Source organism: Somniosus microcephalus, chromosome 6 (genome assembly GCF_052327205.1).
Source record: "Somniosus microcephalus isolate GS21.2 chromosome 6, FLI_Smic_1.0, whole genome shotgun sequence".
In the NCBI taxonomy this organism is placed as follows: domain Eukaryota; kingdom Metazoa; phylum Chordata; class Chondrichthyes; order Squaliformes; family Somniosidae; genus Somniosus; species Somniosus microcephalus.
Genome location: NC_140992.1, coordinates 199,768,683 through 199,790,417, shown reverse-complemented (window position 1 = coordinate 199,790,417; position 21,735 = coordinate 199,768,683). Strand labels below are relative to the sequence as shown.

Genomic DNA, 21,735 nt, shown 5'->3' with positions numbered 1-21,735 from the left:
ATAAAGCTAATGTATAGTACATTTACCCAGTGTAGCTGACGTCAGCTGCAAGATACATGAGGCAGCACCACTTCCTCCAGAGGCAGAGAGACTTACCTAAAGAGATAACAATTCAGAGGAAATGCTGCCTCCCATTTTTTCTGGCTGAAAATGTTTTGAGTTCAACAACCAGGATTGCCAGCTCTGGTTGGACATATTCCTGGAGATTTCATCGCTACCAACACCAACCGCCCCACCCAGTGAAACAGCCTTTAATCCCCACCTCGAAACAAACAAAAAAAAAAGTGTTCAAAGAAAATGAAAAAAAGGGTTTTATTACTCCTGTGACTTTTCTCCTGGGTTGCATGCAGCAGTGTCCAAGAGATTAATCTTTAGTTCATGGAGGGTTGGCAACCATAGCCATCACACATGTACAGGGCAATGCAGCGATATATAAGCCATGGGCTTGTACATACCTTTCCCAGCTACTGAGGGGTTTGTTGGGGGGGGGGGGGGGGGGGGCGGCGGCAGGGAGAAAGAGAGAGGAGGAGGGGGGCAGGGAGAAAGAGAAATCCCGATAGCCAGAAAAATAAAAGTCGCAAATTGTTGCCCATCTGTTCCTGCCAGGATTGTGCAATCCATTCTCTTGCATTAAAATGGCAGATGCTACAGCATCAGGAACAAAGCCATTATAGAACCCCCTCCTAACTTTAAGCAGTTCTGTAATATAAAAACAGTTAGAATTCCAATGACTTCTAATTAACAGAAGTCTAATCTACTGCAACTCAAAGCTTTAGATTTTCCTTGCCCACCCAATCACTAAACATAATGACTCAGGTCCACAAGCACCAACAGCCCTCCAGACTTAACATCTTTTGAAATCAACAGGCGTACTTATGGATTTTCCAGAAAGGGTCACTAGAGTGATCAGGATTGAGGTCCAGTTTAATATTCCCCCTCGCTAGCCTAAATCTGTGCTAGAGTTAGGCAGCCTAACTGGTACCATATCACCCATATTTGTCAACTATACTGTCAGTACAGACACCAGCACTGTACAGAATTATTCCAGTCACTTCCAAAGCAGAGCTCTATGCCTGCACAGACTTAGCCCATGTGCACACAGCTGACACACAACTACCTCTCTACCATCTCTCGACCACCTCTGCTGTCTACCTCCCTGCCCAACATCCAGTCTTTGATAGTCTTGACTTCCTTCAGGTCAACATTGGAAATATCAAAGGCCCCCGTCTTCAGCCACAGCTGCAAACTCCATTCCCTTGTCAATGATACCATCCCTTTTCCCAGCAACCGCCTCAGGCCAAAGCAGACTGTTGACGATGACATGCTGTATGACCACCCACCGCCCTCCACAATGTAAAATTTAAAATCCTCAGGCTCATCTTCAAATTCTTCCACGGCCTTTGTCCACCAAAGTTGGACACCCACCTTCACTCCTGCCCCAAACACTGACTTATGCCCTCATGAATAATTTGAGACATAACATATGGCAAGTGTAGCATATTTGGGAGGAAATGGTTACTTTGGACCTATGGTTCCCAAAGTTCTCCACCACAGAGGGTTTTCCTTGACTCAGATTGATTGCTATTATTCCATTATTGTTTTATCATACGGCTACCAGAATGGTAGAAGGCAAACTAGATGGGTCTTGGTCTTTTTCATCTAGCAATTCCTATGTTTGTGCAGCCCTCCCTTAAGCTGTTCCTACACTGGAATTGCCTGCCTAAATTTTTCCCACCTTTCTAAAACACTCATTTGACCAAACTTTGTCACTCCAAATCTCTCCTTCCCTCGTTCAGCTTGTGTTTTGCAAATGTCCATCTCTGAAGTGCCATGGCTCCTATATTAAAAGGCGCTGTATAAATGCAAGTCGCTGATGCTCATCTGCCTCCGACTGACAGTAAAATTTTACATCATTGAAGGAACAGGCCATCCAATCAATTGTTTTCTACTGGAAGCTCATAGTGAATCATGAACACTTTGTAAAAGTTTCAAAATAGGTCTCTGCACCATTGACAGCAATCTGCCATCGGATCACAGTACAAGTGCACCCTCCAGATTATCTCAGACTACTAGAAACAGCAAAATTGAGGAGTTTAACAGATTAATGTAAGTCTTACATTTGAATGAAAACTGTAAGCCAATGCAGTACATGTAACGTAACAACGGCAATATTAGAGTCTTGGCTTGAAGTATCCTTCTGGACCATAACTCAACATTGGCAAGATACAAAATTGCCATAAGCATTCAGCTTTGGCAGATAATGCACTTCTGCAGCTTCCACCCCCTCAAAGACTCACTTCACTTCAGCCAATCCCTACACCACAACCAAATCAGAGGGGGAGGGGAGTGGGAGAGGGTGGAAAATGACAGCCACACACGACAGCTAGAGGAAGGGAGGAAAGAGCCAGCTGGGCAGTGGGGGATTCAGGAGTAAAAATAAGTATTTGCTGACTACTCCCACAGTGTGGTCCTTTCAGTCGACTTGCGAAGCAAATATAAAACTTTAAATGCTAAAGACGGCTGCCAGCCTCGGTGTGCCGACGGTTTATATTCAGTTTGCAGCCAACTGCTCACTTGCCATGCTTTGGGAACCGGCGACACAAACATGCAGAAAGACTGGGGCAACTTGCAGTTCAGGCCATTAAAGGCACTTTTACAATACAATTAAATATCACACCCTGTTTTAAAGGGAGCAACCTCATGGCACTGCACTCTTGCTTTTAAATTCAGAAAGGAGCCTGCTTCTGTAAACCTCTGCTGTTAGTACCCAGTGAGCAAGCAGCTAGAACCAGCTGTTCACATTTAATTTACTGAAACAGGCTGCCTTTTCATACTGTACTTCCTAGATCCTGGGATTATGGAGAGTAGCTGGTGGAGGGGGGATCCTCACTTCAGCAGTTCCAATAGGGTAAAAGCACCCTTAGTTTTCCAGAACGTTGAACTCGGATAAGCACATGCAAATCCACCGAGCCTCTGAAAACCAATGCCTGATCTCAGTCCCACGCCCTAAAATGAACACAAGAGAACAGCAATATGTACTGTGTAGAAAAATGTGCACTGGATCTGAAGCACGTACAGTTAGGTCACAGAAGGTACCCCCGAGTGACAGTCCATTCACAACTGTATCTGAGAAATCAATTGTAGAAATGCGTGATCTTTAGAGCAATTTACCCTATGCAAACTAGGAACTGCTAACCTCAAAGTGAATTCATTATGAGTCCAAATGATACGTAGCTTTGGGATGAGTAACATAGCAAATAAGGTAAGTGAATACAGAGTTCGGGGAGGAGCAGGGGGGAGAGAAAACACACATTTCATGAAAGAATCTTTTGCCACTTGGTTGAGTCAAGTTTCTCCAGCATTGTGGCAAATAAACTAAACTGACCTTATCCACTGCAATCCTTTCTATTACAATATAAAGAAAATGTTCATCAAGTCTCATCTACATCAGCGTTGTCTAATACAAGTTGCCGATTAGCCACAGGTGTAGCTATGGCAACACAGTTTTAGCCACATGCACAACTTTTAGTAGAAACCTCTTACTTACACAATACAGGTAAATATACTTCATGTGTGCATATTTACTTAAACATTTACCACCAGTCACCAAGGAAGCTAAGCACTCAATAATCAATATATCTGCACACACTACTTTTCATATTATGTACCATTTTACCAGCAAATGCACAAAAAGGTTAAAAATGCATGTGTGCGAATGAATATGGAGATCACATGCCCAGTGATGGTGTCTATTACTACTTTTATTTACTAATCAGAAATGCAATTAGCCACACCTGGATTCCCAATTAGCCACGTAAATAATGGCTAACATATTGGGCAGCACTGATCTACATCATGGCTCGTATTTCAATCAAAAAAAAAGATTTAACCATTCTAATTTATTAATAACCACACAAATTTAACCAATCCCAAAACATTGCTTATTATTTTTTTTTTTTTTTTTTTTTTTAAGGTCAAGCTTGCATTTATATAGCACCTATCACAATCTTCGAATATCCCAAAGTGTTTCACAGCTAAAGAAGTACTTTTGAAGTGTAGTCACTATTGTAACGAGATAACTGAACAGGTAATCTGTTTTAGTGTTATTGAGGGATGAATTTAATGCAGAACATTGGAAGAATTCCCCTGCTATTCATTGAGAAGCATCAAGGGATTGTTTACGTCCACCTGAGGGGGCAGGCAGGGCCTGTTTAGTGTCTCAACCGAAAGACAGTGCAGCACTCCACTGCAGCCTGGATTATGTACTCAAATCTCTGGAGTGGGGCTTGACCCACAACCTTCAGTCTCAATTCTGAGATCCAACTGCCATGATGGCAACTCTCAACCCCACTCTATACCCCTTAAAATAAGTTTACATAGCAAAAGCAGGCACGGTTATGGCACTGGACTACCAACCCAGAGGTCTTGACTTCAAATCTCACGGTGACAAACTGACAAATTGTGAAATTAAACTTAAAAATTTAGTAATTTATGGGCTAGCACCAGACAATGATAATAAAAGCTGCCAAATTGTTGCAAAATCCCAAGTGATTCAGGGATCAGAATCTGCTACTTCTACCAGGCTGGCCTACATGGTTGATTCGCAACGCCTTTGGGGCACCTGGTGTTGAGCAATAATTACAGCCTTGCTAGTGCTGCCCACATGATATACAGTATCCTACAGAGATAACAGGCGAGATTCACTAGAGCGTTCAAATAATTTACATTTGTGTGAACTATACAGCTCACCAAACAACTGCAGAAAGACGCATTGTGATTTCATCCTAAACCATTGTAGCATCCTCACTGTTACACAGAATATACTCTCAAGGGGCTGATAACTGGAAGGGTTTAAAAGCCCAGAATAGACACCAGCTAGGTCACTCCCAACCAAGGATTTAACATCAAATTATGGCATCATGTAAAAATATTTATGCAGAGAGGACTTGCATTTTATTTCTGGAGTGAAATAGCACAACTCATCTTAACTCAACGTTGAGAATATTTATAACAAAACATATCTGTGCTGCCACTTGCAAATGACAAGGCAAGAATCACACAATTGCTAGAGAATGACAAGCTGGACACTGAAAGTCTGTGAAATAAAAGGGAAGGCTGATTTATAATGTTCGTACCACAGCAAGTCTCAAGGCCTCTGTCCTGGTGAACGGTGAAGAAAAGCCCAGGAAGAATTGGTCAATAATCTCCTTGGGACTACAAGTAATTCCAGATATAAATTATGAACTCAAGTGTGCTATCGTGAACTATGCCACAGAGTTTTGGCTACTTTCAAGGGCTGCACATTCCTACAGACCACATTCACAAACACAGATAAGCCACCTTTGTGTGGGAGGAGGGGGGGGGGGGGGGGGGAAAAGAGGTGGAGACAGAGACAGACAAAACAGCAAACAAACCTGATGATAGATCTTTGCAAAGAGATAAAATGTCATCCTAGGCCCCTAATCCATCCCTAGTCATCAGCTCAAGAGTGCAAGGAGGTGACAGCAAGTTACCTGTCTGCCAGTGGCTAGCTAAGATGAGGCAACCAAAAGAGGGAGGGGAAAATAACGGTAAATTTAAATAAGCCATCAAATCAGAATAAAAAAAGGGGAAGAAACAGAAAAAAGTGAACATAATCCTTTGCCATTTCCAGATGACCAAATATCCTGTTAAATATCCCAGAAACATCTGAAAACAATGGTCACCAACAAGGATTCAATGCTAAAAGTAAAGCGAGAACTTTTATATGGAATACCAGTTAGTGTTTACACAGCACGGCCATTAACAGCGAGGGCATGATCTGATGTCTTAGTCTATGTTTAAATAGGGGGGCCATCTATAAAGTGCCCAATTCAACACTCCTTGCCAAATCTATTGTTTTTGACCACCCTCTGACTGAGACCTTCCACAAAAAAAATTCTAATGGAGAACAATCGTTCACAAACGCAGTCTTGCCTCCAACCACAACCTCCATTACCCAAAGCAACAACTTGTCCCTGTGTACAAGTCCCTGCTGTCTCGCCACCACCCCCTCAGCAGTGCTCCCATGAGTTTTTGCATGGTAACCTTGCTTGATCCCTTTTCCTATTTTTTTTTATTTTTTTTTTTAAGTTTACATACTTGCCTCTTAGAAATAAATTAGCAATTACAAAATAAAACACAAGAGAAGTATATGCATATTTTGGCTACCACTCCCTTTAGTAAAGTGTACACTTTATGGCAAGGCCCATTGCCTAGGAACAGGTTTTGCAGGTCTGTCCTAGATATTACCAGGGGTTATTAGGACCAGTGGTCTTTTTGATATACATCAATGACTTGTACTTGGGTATACAGGGGATAATTTCTGATCTGCAAACTTTGAAATTTAGTAAAAAAGGAAGAGGATAGCAACAGACTTCAGGGGGAAATAGACAGACAGGTGAAATGGGCAAACACACAGATTAAATTTAACAGAGAAGTGTGAAGTGACATATTTTAGTAGGAAGAATGAGGAGAGGCAATATAAACAAAAGAATACAATCTTAAAGGGGGTGCAGGAACAGTGACCTGGGCTGTATGTACACAAATCTTTGATTGTAGCAGGACAAGTTGGGAAGGTTGTTAAAAAAATATTTGGGACCCTTGGCTTTACTAATAGAGCCATTGGGTACAAAAGCAAGGAAGTTATGCTAAACCTTTATAAAACACTGGTTAGGCCTCAGCTGGAGTCTTGTGTTCAATTCTGGGCACCGCACTTTAGGAAGGATGCCAAGGCCTTAGAGGGCGCAGAAGAGATTTACGAGAATGGTACCAGGGATGAGGGGCTTCAGTTATGTGGAGAGACTGGAGAAGTTAGGTTTGTTCTCCTTAGAGCAGAGAAGGTTAAAAGATTTCATTGAGGTGTTCAAAATCATGAATGGTTTAGATAGAGTAAATAAGGACAAACGGTTTCCAGTGGCAGGCAGTTCCAGGCAGACGAAGTCCAACACCGCCTTCAGTGTGCCAGTGCAGCCTTCGGTCGCCTGAGGAAGAGAGTGTTTGAAGACCAGGACCTCAAACCCGGCACTAAGCTCATGGTCTACAGGGCAGCAGTGATACCTGCCCTGCTGTATACCTCAGGGACATGGACCATGTACAGCAGGCACCTCAAAGCACTGGAGAGGTACCAGCAACGCTGCCTCCGCAAGATCCTGCAAATCCATTGGCAGGATAGGCGCACCAACGTCAGTGTTCTTCCTCAGGCCAACATCCCCAGCATCGAAGCTCTGACCACGCTCAATCAGCTCCGATGGATGGGTCACATTGTCCGCATGCCCGATACGAGACTCCCAAAACAAGCGCTCTACTTGGAGCTCCGGCACGGCAAGAGAGCCCCAGGTGGGCAGAGGAAACGCTTCAAGGACACCCTTGAAAAAGTGTAACATCCCCACCGACACCTGGGAATCCCTGGCCCAAGACCGCACAAAGTGGAGAAGCATCCGGGAAGGCGCCGAACACCGAGTCTCTTCGCCGGGAGCAAGCGGAAGCCAAGCGCAAGCCAAACCAAGCACCCCACCCACCCGTTCAACCACTGTCCGCCCCACCTGTGACAGAGACTGTAGGTCCCGCATTGGACTAATCAGTCACCTGCGAGCTCATTTTTAAACGTGGAAGCAAGTCATCCTCGGTTCCGCCTAAGAAGAACAGGACAAATTTAAGGTGACTGGCAAAACAACCATGAGGAAACAGATTTATAAAGAACAGGCCAGGTTATGCTGATCTGAAATGCACTGCCTGAAAGGGGGTGTGAAAGCAGATTCAATAGTAATTTTCAAAAGGGAATTGGATAAATACTTGAGGGCAATTTTTTTTTTTTTATAAAAAGAGCTATGGAGAAAGAGCAGGGGAGTGGTACTATTTGGATAGCTCTTCCAAAGAGCCTGCACAGGCACAATGTATGATTCTATGATCCTACTGTGAATCTGATTATCCCTGTTTAATGCACATTAGTATTCCTGCATCTACATATATGGAAGTTATAAAAAATATAAAATTGTGCACAATGTCAGTGTTACAACCACTCCACAAAGAAGTCACTTTGTTCTCAATTCCTAAACGTGCGCGGGGGGGGGGGGGGGGGTAGAAAGAGAAAAGAATCAATGGACGAACTGCCAATCAATTTCGCTTCCACCCCACGAGTTAAGAACATGCTAGTATATTCCCAGTTGTAATGCACGAACACGGTTTTACACACAGAACTAGAATGGATGTAATCAAATTATGAGGTCGGTCTGTGACCCTGCAATCCGTGGAGTACGCGGCCAATTCCTAACAGTATTCTGTAATCAAATAACGCTGTGTGTGTGTGTGTGTGTGTGTGTGTGTTATGGAATTTCATTATGGTCGATTTATTCTGAAACCGCACTTTTAAAAAGTACATTCTTGATGTCTTCTCTCCCACACAAACTTCTACAAGGGGGGGGGGGGGGGGGGGGAAGAAATGGTAAATGAAAAATAAATGCAAACTGTGGGCCCCATTGTACTTGCTAAACCGGTTTGGTTGTTAACCTGCCGGTTAACGCCCTTTTCAAAGAGGACTTACTGCTGCACCTGTTTCTCCACGACAGAAATCAATACACAAATCCACTCTCCCCGGGTACACATCTCCTCCTAGTACTGGTCATGTAATACTATCCGACTTTGTATTTCTTTAAACTCATTTCCCCTTTCCACGGTATCACATGCGTAAGCTTTTTTTGGTTTACTTTCGCTCTGAAAAAAGATTTATTCAAAAACTACATTAAAAAACTATCGGCACAGATTGAGAGAGCTTTGAAAAGTTCGCATTTTTCTCCACACACGTAGCCTTGATCCTCCCATTCCAAGTACTGTAGCAGGTGCATTTTTGAAACAAAAACAAAAAAACAGAAACACAAGTAGTCTCGAAAGGCTACAGGAGGACAGTCGGAGCTTCCGGGTATGCCGTTTACAGAAAGACAATATTTTAACGTTGCGAATTTGTGCATAATGTGCCCCATCCCCCTTTGGTTCTATTGCTGTACAAGTCCTATTCCACTCTCTGCAGTTACTGAACCTATTACAGCTCCACATGGGGAGGTTGGAGGTTTTTTTTGGGCTCCTTGGTAGTTTAAGTTTGCTTTTTTTTAATGCAATCACCTCGTCCTCTTCACTCTCGAAAAGATGACATTGCACAGCATGGCACTTGGAGGGGGCGCTGCAATATCGAGACCTGGGGGAAACTTTCCTAGTCGAGCTGGAATTTAAAAATAAAACTTTTTTTCCTGTTTGATTTACCCGCTGTTTCTGGCTGAATTGCTCCTGCTCCTCTTCTCCTTGGTCACCATCCTGCCTCAGCTCCCCGATGTAGTACTGCTGCAGCCAACGCTGCGCGTTGGGGCTATGCCGGTGTGGCGGTCCTTCCATGTCCCGGCTCACGTCCCTGCCCGCCCGCTGGACGATCATCTGCTCGCCGCCCGGGTGGCGCTGGATGAAGGCGGACACGTCGTACACCCGCCGGTCGCGGACGATCCAACAGGACGCCGCTGTCGTGTGCTTCTGCACCTCTTCCAGACTGAAATAGCACTTCTCCATCTCTCTCTTGCTGCGTGTGTCTCTTTGCTGTAAATTAAGCGCTGTTCTGCCCCGAGCTCGCATTCCACTACTTTGCAACCCGAGTGGTTCCACTGCCCAGCGCCTCATTAGCATAATGAGACATGACGCCACTATACACCTGACGCGGACCCGCCTCTGCTGAACAATGTGGCTATTAATGAGAATTCCTGCATTCATTAATACAATCAGACGCGCACCTGCGCAGAACCAGAGAGCGCGAGCGGCCGCTTTTATTAAAATCCATCCAAGGTTGCTCAGCCCGCTGGTGCCACCTGGGCGCAGGAGCTGGCCAATCGGATCGCAGCGCCGCAAGGTGTGTTCTCTTTTCGACTTTTTGTTGAACCAAATTAACTGTAACTTAATAAAACTTAACAAATTCAATGAAAATTTGGTTTTGCCGGTGTTGAGTCTGTGCTTTCCAAATGTAGTTATGCTGAATAACTGGACACAGACAACAGAATACTTAAACAGGTCTTTAGTAACTGAGGGTCCTCTTTTTATTTGAACCCAAAAAACCCAATTCGACTGTAAATAAACAAAAGTTCAACTACATCTTAACAAATCAAATTCAAATTTGGTGTTCCGAATTGATGATGCACTCCAGTCCCCGTGGCGCCCAACGGTTGCGGAAATACTCAAGCGTACCGGCGGACACCGCGTGCTCCATCTCCAGGGCCACCCGGGCGCGAACATGGCCGCGGAAGAGAGGCAGGCAATCCGGCTGGACGACCCCCTCGACCGCCCGCTGCCTGGACCAATTGATTGCTCTGTTAGCCAGGCCCAGGAGCAGGCCCACAAGGAGGTCCTCCAGCCTGTCCGCTCCCCTCCGCACCGGGTGACCGTAGATCAAGAGCGTGGGACTGAAGTGCAACCAAAAATCGAGGAGCAGCCCCTTCAAGTAGTGAAAGAGGGGCTGCAACCTCTCACACTCCATATAAACGTGAAACACGGACTCCTCCAGGCCGCAAAAAACGCAGGCGGCCTGGGAGTTCGTGAACCTACTTAAAACCTTATTGCACGGGACCGCTCCGTGCAACACCCTCCAGGCCAAGTCCCCGATGGAACAAGGGAGGACTCCCGCATAGAGAGCCCTCCATTGGGGACCTCCGCCACCACCAGTCGGCAAGACGCCACGCCAAGGCGTGTCCAGACGGCAGACGAAGATGGCAAAGTGGAGAGTGTGCAGGAGCAGCCCGTACAGGAAACCCCTCCGCGCGGAATGAAAAGGCACGGAGGGTATTTCCTCGAGACGGCTCAAGTTGTGAGGCGCCGGCTCCCGAGGGGAGTTTCGGGGCCGGGCGCCGATGAGGAATTCCGTCCGGACGGGGATAAGCTCGGACGGGATCGTCCCACGTGCTTGAGCCGCCTCGATACACCTAGTGGAGTCGGGGCACAGTGCCGCTTTCACCGACTCGATGGCTTCGGCCGCGAGCCGGACGTTGGCCCAGGACAGGTGCCATGCCAGCTCCTCCGGCGCCATCCAGCCCGCTCCTCCGACATCGAGCAGGTCCCCGACTCTGGTCACACCGCCAGCCACAGCCCCGCCCTCCGCCAGCCGCCCGAACCCACGTTCGTGGAGGTGCGGATTCCTGAGCAGCGGCTCCCGAAGGAGAGCCGCCGCTCCTGACGGGGGAGAGCTCCGCCTGGAAGTGACGTAGTTCCAGACCCATAGTAGTTCCTGGTAGAAGACAGGCAGCTCCTGCAGGTCAGCACGCCTACCGCCCACTTTCACAAACAGGAGCTGTGTGTCGTAATTGAGGCCGTGCAGCTGGCGGAAGAAAAACGTCGCCAGCGCACACCATCTCGGAGGAATCTCAACGTGCAGGTATCTCTGCAGTGTCTGAAGACGGAAAGTCGCAGCCTGGGTGCGAAGGCACACCAGCGCCAGACCGCCCTCCCTAAGCGGGAGACACAGAACCGCGGCAGAGACCCAGTGCTTCCTTTTGTCCCAGAAGAAGGCGATGAGCTTCTTCTGCATCTTGGCGACAAACGCAGGGGGAGGGATCAAAGTGACCAACCGCAATCACAACATGGCGGCCACCAGCTGGTTTATGACCAGCGCTCGACCCCTGTAGGACAACATTCGGAGCAGTCCTGTCCAGCGTCCAAGGCGAGCGGTGACTTTGGCCTCCAGCTCTTGCCAGTTCGCCGGCCAGGCGTCCTCGGCAGGGCTAAGGTGGACTCCCAAATAGAGGAGGTGCGTGGTGCTCCAGGCGAAAGGCCTGAACTCCTCCGGCAGGGAGTCCACCCGCCACTGACCCACCAGGAGTCCGGAACATTTCTCCCAGTTGATCTTGGCAGAGGATGCGTCCGAGTAAATCTGCTGGCATTCCCGCATCCTCCGCAAGTCAGCGGGATCCGTGACCATGAAGAGCACGTCATCGGCGTAAGCCGAGAGGACCACCTCCACGCCCGGCCCTTGCAGAGCCAGTCCCGTCAACCTCTTCCGCAAGAGGCACAGGAATGGCTCCACGCAAATGGTGTATAACTGACCGGACATGGGGCATCCCTGACGCACCCCCCTCCCGAAGCGAAGGGGCGCCGTCAAGGACCCGTTAACTTTAATCAGACACTCCGCGGCGGCGTACAGAAGTCGGATCCGGGCGACGAAATGCGTCCCGAACCCGAATGCGTGCAGAGTCCCGAAGAGATACTCGTGATCCACCCTGTCGAACGCCTTCTCCTGATCCAGGGAGAGGAAGGCGACCGACAGACCAGCCCTCTGGGAGTGGTGGACCAGGTCCCGGACCAGATGGATGTTATCGTTGATGGTCCGGCCCGGGACCGTGTAGGACTGGTCGGGGTGGATCATGCGGGCCAGCACGGTGCCAAGGCGAGCAGACATGGCCCTGGCAAAGATTTTATAGTCCGTGCTGAGGAGGGAGACCGGGCGCCAGTTCTTAAGGAGGTGGAGATCGCCCTTCTTAGGCAGCAGGACAATGACCGCCCTGCGCCAAGAGAGGGGCATCTCCACGGTCACCAAACTTTCCCCCAGGACCCGCGCGTAGTCGCCCCCCAAGACGTCCCAGAATGTCCTGTGGAACTCCACGGTCAGCCCGTCCAGCCCCGGGGACTTTCCCCTAGAGAGCTGGCGGAGGGCGCCGGTCAGCTCCGCCAGGCTTAGCGGAGCGTCCAATTTTTCAGCGCCCTCCGGACTGACCTTCGGCAGGTCCTCCCACAAAACTCTGCGTGCATCCTCACTGGACGGATCCGGAGAGAACAGAGCCCCGTAGTAGGCGCGGGTCTCCACGCTGATACCCTCCGGATCCGAGACCAGAGATCCGTCGTCGGCCAGCAGCCCCAAGAGCTGCTTACGGACCCCTCGTCTTTTTTCCAGCGAGTAGAAGAAGGGAGAGCCGCGGTCCAGGTCCCGCAGGAGCTGGATCCGTGACCTCACGTACGCGCCTCGGGACCCGACGAGCTGCAGGTCCTTCAGCGCGCCCTTCTTCTCTTCGTACACCTTCCGCAGGGCTGAGTCCCCAACGACTTGACCGAGACGGGACTCCAGGTCGAGCACTTCCTTCTCCAACCGCCCGACCCGGGCCTCCCGCCTCTTGGTCGACCCCTTCGCGTACTCCTGACAGAAGAGACGCACGTGAGCCTTGCCCACGTCCCACCACAGCCTCAAGGAGGGGAAGCCCCCCTGCTTCCTTCTCCAGTCAGCCCAGAAATGACAAAACGAATCACGGAACCGCGCGTCCTCCAGCAGCAGGTTGTTAAAGTGCCAGTACGTGGACCCCCTCCGTGCGCGCAGCGGAACGAGCTCCGCCCACACCAGGTGGTGGTCCGTGCACGGCACCGGCCGCATGGAAGCCGCCGGAATGCAGGAGACGTACGCCCGGGAAATGTAGAGGCGGTCGATTCTGGACCCTCCTCCTCCAGACCTCACGCTAGTGAAGGCGCTGGAGTCGGGGTGGAGATGTCGCCAGACGTCCACCAAGCCGAAGGACCCGACCTGGTCCCTCAACTTCTCCATCGCCGCCGGGCATCGCTGGGGGGCCGAACGGTCCCTCGCCTCGAGGGTGCAGTTAAAATCCCCCCCGAGGATGACGCACTCGCCCACGTCGATGGAGCCCAGAAGAGCGGGCACTTCTTCAAAGAAGCACACTTGCTGCGCACCGGCCCCAGGGGCGTACACATTCACTAGATGGAGCGGCATGCCCCCCAGGCGAACAGTGACCTGGAGCAAGCGGCCCGGCACGTGCTCCTTGACCCCCAGGATCTCCAGCTGAAAATGCGGGGCCAGCAAGATAGCCACCCTGCTGGAAGCGCTGGAGAGGTGACTCATGCTGACCCCTCCTTGCCACTCCAGGAGCCACGTGGCCTCGTCTCCCAGAACGGTGTGGGTTTCTTGCAGGAAGCACACCGCATACTTCCCGTCCCGAAGGACCGAAAGGTTATTAAATCTGCGGCGAGCCTCCCTGCTGCCATTGATGTTGAGGCTGGCTATGGTTATCTTCATCTCAGAAGCATAGTGCAACCCCTACCAACAACTAACGGGGGGAGGGAGCGCAGCCGCTAGTCGACCGCCACTCCCTCAGCAGCCCAGTGAGGAACGACCTGAGCCGACGCAGCTTGAGCGGGCTCACGTCCGCGTCTGCGCCCATGGTCTTGACAGCGGCGCGGACCGACCCGATGAGCAGTGCCAGCTCCGACCACCTGGCGAGGGCCAGCCGGGTCTTGTTTGGACGACCCTGGCACACGGCCACAAAATCCCGGAGTTCTCTGACGGGAATGAGGGGAGACTCGGCGAGGGGCACGAGGTCATCCATCGCCTCGTCGGCGATGGAATCCAACTCATCCTCCGCGCCCATCACCGAGTCCCCATCCTCCACCGGGGGGTCGTCCCCGGCAACCGACCCGTCCGTCGCGCAGTGCGCAGCGAACGGCTCGGCCGCAACAGCCGGCCCTGCCTCCGCTCGGATCCCACCCCCAGGATCGGTGGCAGAGGAATCCTCCCTGGGCTCCTCCAGGGGCGCCGGGCCAGAAGACGGCGGCGGTTCAGAGCCCCCCTCCGCCTCAGACGCCAGACCGACCGGAGAAATCAGAGAAAAAACAAAACCCAATTCCTCCAAGACGTCCGGCGCCGGAGACACAGTCAGAGGGCCTTTCTCTTCCCCGCCACCGGCCTCCGACCCAGCAGATGGGGTGGCCTTAGCTAAACCCTCGACCAAGTCGAGCAGCCCCTGGGAAAAATCCGGGTCGCTTTGGGCGAGCTCACTTTCCTTGAACTCGCCCGACCCGGACCCCAGGCCGCCCAACCCGTCGAGGGGTAACGGTACCGAAAGCACATCGATTGTTGCCGCGGGTTGTTCCGCGACCCCCACCACGGGCAGGGCCTCGTCCCCGTCCCCAGGAAGCACATGCTGGACAGGCACATCTGCCTCAGCCTCCCGAGGGACAGGCGACCCCTGCCGATCGCTGGTGATGACGACAGCGGGGGGGGGGGGCGCAGTACCCGCGGCGGGTGACGACTCCCCCTGCTCGGAGGGACCTTCCTCCTCCCGGTCCTCCTCCTCTTCCAGGGGGTCGCGCCTTCTTTTTAGCACGGAGGGTGCGAGGGAGACCTCCATGCCTGCAAAGGCCTCCTCCTCAACTCCCTCCGGCGGAGCAGGTTTGTCGGGATCCTCGGGCCCGAGCCCGGCCGCAGGTATTGGCGTTACCGCTGCGGCGGTTGCGGCCACAGGCTCGGGCATGAGGCCCCTCCCGCTCGCGTCTGCCCCGATCAACTCCGCGAGGAGCGCGGGTGTAAGGGGCTCAAGGGGCAAGGGCTGGCCATCCACGGGGGGACCCGCCCTAAGGTGTTTCTTTTTTCCCCGCGCCTTCCTTCCGGCCGGACACGCTCCCTCCCCCCCGCCAGAGGCCTTGGTGGCATCGGCCCCCGACGTCAACCGCGCATCAGACGTTCTTGACGCGCGGGCAGACCCGGGGGGAGGAGCGGCGGTGGCGCCAGCCTCGGCCGCACGAGATGATCCGGCGGCCTTGGAGGCGGGGCAGTTCTTCCTGATGTGCCCCACCTCCTTGCAGGCGTGGCACCGTGTGGTAAACCACTTTTATCGTTCACTATCGTTACACTATGGTTATCACTGTTATATCGTTACACTATGGTTATCACTGTTTACACTGTTGTATCACTACACGAGGTCGCCTCTTGTCACGCTGTTATACCTGGGCTGACCACTGCTGACTCCGCCCATGGCTCCACCTACTTGCCCAGGTATAAAGGTGGTCGACTGGCTGGTATTCCTCCTTGTTGGATCCGATCACCCACGAGGGTTGGCTCTGTTATTTAGCCAATAAAAACCTATAGTTACTGTCTTAACTCGTCGCTTTTCATTGGATGAATTGATAGGTATATCAATTTTATTGGCTAAATTTTGAAATGTCTTTAACGGAGCAGCCAAACGACCAGTCAGATGCCCAGCTACAACAGCCACAGCAGCCGGCCTGGCTGCGAGACCTCCGACCGCCGTACCTGGATCTAAACCCACAGGCAGCAAACTCAGCCCTCGACTTCAAACACTGGCTGAGCTGTTTCGAATCCTACCTGGGAGAATCCGGCGTGCCTCAGAGATCCAAACTAAGAGTTCTGACCGCCCAAGTGAGCCCTAAAGTATTTGCACTCATCCAGGACCTTACTACATACGAGGCCGCCCTCAACCTGCTGAAAGAGCAGTACCGGAGCCCGGTAAATTCTATGTATGCCAGACATCTCCTAAGATCCCGCCCGCAACAGCCAGGAGAGTCTGTAGATGAATTTTTACGGGCGCTACAAACACTCGGCAGGGACTGTGACTTTAAAGCTGTAACGGCTGCAGAAAATACTGAAGAGAATATCCGCGATGCCTTCGTGAAAGGCCTTCGGTCCGACTACTCACGGCAAAGACTGCTCGAATCAAAGGACCTCGACCTGAACACAGCTGCAGCCCTCGCTCGCTCTCTGGAAGCGGCCCATCGGGACCTCGAGGCGTATTCCAGGTACTGTGCTGCGCGACCCTGGGACTCGGGCCCGACCCCGACCGCAATACCCCTCGCACCGCCGCCTCTGGGACCTACCTCAGCGTCGGCGTCCCGGACCCGATCGGGACCGCCACCCCTGGTACCGGCTGCGACATCGGAGCCCCGCGATCGGGCCGCCGGCTGCTTTTTCTGTGGCCAGGCGAAACACCCGAGGGCGCGCTGCCCTGCAAGAAACGTGACTTGCTCCGACTGCCACAAGAAAGGCCACTTCGCGAAGGCCTGCAGGGGGAAAGCCACAGACGCCAGCAGTGCCTCATGCGAGTTGTGGGGGCAGCCATCTTTCATCAAGGCCACAGATGCCAGTATCCCCTCGTGTGAGTCGTGGGGGTGGCCATCTTTGATCAAGGCCACCGACACCGGCAGTGCCTCATGTGAGTTGTGGGGGCGGCCATCTTCTCCGCCATTTTATGCAACGTCGTGGGCACCGCCATTTTGTTCACCACACTCGACCGCCACCTTGTCTCCAGACCCGACCGCAGCCTCACCCGCAGACTACAGCAGCTCGCTCAGCCATACACTAGCCTCCGTCACACTGGACCAAGCTCGCCCGCATCACCTGTCCAAGTCCACGATGGACATCAAAGTAAACGGCCACGCCACGACCTGCCTGTTCGACAGCGGAAGCACGGAGAGTTTCATCCATCCAGACACGGTGAGCCACTACTCCCTCACTGTCCAGCCAAAGCGCAACCGGATCTCGATGGCGTCGAGGTCCCATTCAACAGACATCAGCGGATACTGTGTTGTGACCCTGTCGGTTAGGGGCATGGAGTATAAAAATTTTAAACTTCTCGTCCTGCCCCAACTCTGCGCTGCCGTCCTACTAGGGCTGGATTTCCAATCCCACCTTCAAAGTGTCACTTTGGCATACGGTGGACCCCTCCCCCCACTCACAGTCGACAACCAACAGCCTTTAAACCGCCCACCGCGTACCACCTGCGGCCTATCCACCCTCAGGGTTCCGCCCCCCTCCCTGTTCGCCAACCTCACCCGCGACTGTAAACCCGTCGCTACCAAGAGCAGGCGGTACAGCGCCGGGGACAGAGCTTTTATTAGCTCTGAGGTGCAGCGTCTCCTGAAAGAAGGCATCATCGAGAGGAGCAACAGCCCCTGGCGTGCCCAGGTCATAGTCGTTAAGACCGGCGATAAAAACCGCCTAGCCATCGACTACAGCCAAACCATAAACCGGTACACCCAGCTGGACGCATACCCCCTTCCCCGCATATCTGATATGGTCAATCAGATTGCACAGTACTGAATATTCTCTACCATCGACCTTAAGTCGGCCTACCACCAACTCCCTATCCGCCCTGAGGACCGCCAGTATACTGCCTTCGAGGCGAATGGCCGCCTCTACCACTTCCTTAGGGTTCCCTGCGGCGTCACCAACAGGGTTTCGGTCTTCCAAAGGGAGATGGACCGGATGGTTGACCAGAACGGGCTGCAAGCCACGTTCCCCTATCTAGATAACGTCACCATCTGCGGCCGCGACCGGCAGGACCATGATGTTAATCTGGAGAGATTCCTCCGTACGGCCCAACGGCTGAACCTCACCTACAATAAGGAGAAATGTGTGTTTAACACCTCGCGCCTTGTCATCCTCGGCTGCGTAGTAGAGAACGGCGTCATCGGCCCCAACCCCGAAAGAATGCGCCCCCTCATGGAGCTTCCCCTCCCCCACTGTCCAAAGGCACTGAAGAGGACCCTATGCCCAATGGGTGCCGAATTATGCGGACAAAGCCAGACCCCTCATGAAGTCCGCCTCCTTCCCCCTGACGGCAGAAGCGTGCGCAGCCTTCTCTCTCATTAAGGGAGACATTGCTAAGGCCACAATGCACGCGGTGGATGAGTCTATCCCTTTCCAAGTGGAGAGCGATGCATCCGACTTCGCCCTAGCCGCAACCCTTAACCAGGAGGGGAGACCGGTGGCCTTCTTCTCAAGGACCCTCCAGGGCCCTGAGATCCGACACTCCTCGGTCGAGAAGGAGGCCCAGGCGATCGTGGAGGCTGTACGACGCTGGAGGCATTACCTGGCAGGCAAACAATTTACCCTCCTCACCGACCAGCGTTCGGTCGCTTTTATGTTTAATAACAAGCTGAGGGGCAAAATCAAGAATGACAAGATCTTGAGGTGGAGAATCGAGCTCTCCACCTATGATTATGAGATCTTGTACCGGCCTGGTAAACTGAACGAACCCCCAGATGCTCTATCACGAAGTACATGCGCCAACGCGCAAATTGATAGACTGCAGACCCTCCACAACGACCTCTGCCACCCCGGAGTCACCAGACTTTACCACTTCATTAAGGCCCGCAACCTGCCCTACTCCATCGAGGAGGTCAGGACCATGACCAGGAACTGCCAAACCTGTGCCGAATGCAAACCGCATTTCTTTAGGCCGGACAGAGCAAGCCTGATCAAGGCCACCCGCCCCTTCGAGCGCTTGAGCATCGATTTTAAGGGGCCCCTCCCGTCCTCTGACCGTAATGTGTACTTCCTCAACATCATTGACGAGTACTCCCATTTCCCCTTTGCCTTCCCCTGCCCAGACGTGACCAGTACCACGGTCATCAAATGCCTGAACGACCTCTTCGCCGTGTTCGGGTTCCCGAACTATATACATAGCGACCGGGGCTCCTCCTTCATGAGCGAGGAACTTCGCCAGTTCCTACTAGCGAGAGGTATTGCTGCAAGCAGGACCACCAGCTACAACCCCCGAGGGAACGGCCAGGTGGAAAGAGAGAACGCGACTGTCTGGAAGGCCGTTCTCTTAGCCTTAAAGTCCAAGGGCCTCCCAACCTCTCGCTGGCAGGAAGTCCTCCCAGCAGCGCTGCATTCCATCCGGTCACTGCTTTGCACTGCCATTAACGCCACCCCCCATGAACGAATGTTTGTTTTCCCCAGGAAGTCGACTACGGGAACCACGCTACCAACTTGGCTGACCTCTCCGGGGCCCGTCTTGCTGCGAAAGCACGCGAGGGCCCATAAAACGGACGCCCTGGTCGAGAGGGTGGACCTCCTGCACGCCAACCCCCAGTACACCTATGTGGCATACCCAGACGGGCGGGAGGACACAGTCTCCTTACGAGACCTCGCACCCTCGGGCATCCCTGAGACACCACCGTTACCCCCCACCACCCCCCCAAATCCAGCCCAGGTAGACGGCATGCCGGAACCCCATGAGCCTTCGCCGACCACGCAGACACCAGCATTAACATCGGATACTGCATCACCGCCGCCGCTGCTGCGACGATCGGAAAGGCTTACGAGGCCTCCAGACAGACACTATGGTTATCACTGTTATATCGTTACACTATGGTTATCACTGTTTACACTGTTGTATCACTACACGAGGTCGCCTCTTGTCACGCTGTTATACCTGGGCTGACCACTGCTGACTCCGCCCATGGCTCCACCTACTTGCCCAGGTATAAAGGTGGTCGACTGGCTGGTATTCCTCCTTGTTGGATCCGATCACCCACGAGGGTGGGCTCTGTTATTTAGCCAATAAAAACCTATAGTTACTGTCTTAACTCGTCGCTTTTCATTGGATGAATTGATAGGTATATCACACCGCACACCGTCCGACGTCCAAAAGACGCGATAGGCGGTCCCCTCGTGGAGGACGACAAACGCCCCGTCAGTGTCCTCCTCCCGCGCCAGCTGGATAAACAGCTGGCGCCGGAAGGAGAAGACGTGGCGAAGGCTGGCCTCCCGGAAGCCGAGCGGGATGGGTGTGATCTCCGACCTCACCTCCCCAAGTTGACGCAAATGGGGAAGGAGGAGCTCACCAGGAACATAGGGCGGGACATTGGAAATGACGATCCTCTGCGCGGTGGCCTCGAGAGGATCCACCGGCAGGAAGGTCCCGCCCACGGTGAGCCCCTTGGTGACAGCCAGGGACACCGCCCGCTCCGACCCCAGGAAGAATACAGCCTTCCCATACATTTTCGAGGCCGCGACGATGGCTGAGGGGCTGACAACCCCAGCCATGGCTTTGACGCAGGCCTCAATGGTCATAGTGGGGTGAGTGTAGCTCTTCACCCCAAGCTTTTTTGTTATTAATCTAAATGATGACGTGGCAGCAGAAACAGTGGGAGCAGCTGTGGCTGTGGCTGCCACTCCCGCATAAGTCCTGGCTGGCCCCGCCACCGGCGAAGACGCAGTCGCCATTCTGGGGTGCTTTTATAAGGGCTACACTCACCCCAAGTCACAGGCCTGAAGGTGTTAATGGCCTCGGTAGATATATTTTTTTGGTCCTCAATTGAGCAGAGAGAGCTGTTTAAATTGAAGGCACACCTCTCCCCCTTATTGATTGAACTTGGGAGAGGGGCCTTCTCCCCTCTGCTCAATAGGCAATTAATAAAAAAGAGATGAAACTGAGGTGCCTTAGAGAAACAGGCAGAGAGAGACAAAGAGAGAGAGAGAGGGGGGGTGGGAAGGAGGGAGGCCGCAAGGGCAGTGTTGCCACTCAGGATGGTGGGTGGGTGTTGGCAGGGGTGCACTCTCCGATGGAGTTTAAAAGTCTTTGGTGGTGGTGGTCTTCTGGCAGGGGGAGAAGATGTCTTCACCTGGGAAAGCTGGAGATGCCCAGGCTCAGTCCTGCAGCAGGTCTTAACGATGCAATTAATAGGATTAAATTAAAGACTTCACCTGGGCAGCTCCAGCTCTCCCAGGCCAGGCAATAGAAGGGATGCTAATTAGTGGTGTGCGTGGCCTAGCACTTAACACGAGCCACACACACACACACTACACCCCTTGATGATCCGGCCTTGCTTCTTCTTTTCTCCCCCCACCTAAAATACAAAGTCTTTGGGAGAGTGCCCCAAATAACATCCACCTGTAAATGTTCGGAACGATGTTTCTTCCCTCCTTCCAAACAGTTGGTTGTTTTCTGCTGATGTTTCTCTCCCCTCTCTCCCTCTCCTGAAGTGGAGGCCAATTTGGGGAGGCAGTGATAGAAAAGGCCTCTCCCCTGGTTGGTGTTGATGCTGGCCTCCTTTCTCCTTCTCCTCCTCTGTCCTATCTCTCCAGGCACCCCAGTTGCTGTGATGATGTTGGAGGAGATGGAGGTGGTGGTCTATCGTTCTCCTCCACTTCCTGGTCAGGAGACCACCACTTTC

General features: G+C 52.3%; 1 protein-coding gene across 1 annotated transcript in view; it reads right to left on the bottom strand.

The window, feature by feature from the left end:
- The window catches only part of fa2h (fatty acid 2-hydroxylase), a 139,099-nt gene extending 129,341 nt beyond the window's left edge, over nt 1-9,758 (bottom strand). Inside the window, exon 1 of the mRNA XM_085991191.1 lies at nt 9,274-9,758. Coding sequence (XP_085847317.1) covers nt 9,274-9,684 — 411 coding nt within the window. The 5' untranslated portion in view covers nt 9,685-9,758. The remainder of the gene's footprint in view (nt 1-9,273) is intronic.
- Nucleotides 9,759-21,735: the final 11,977 nt, after the last annotated feature.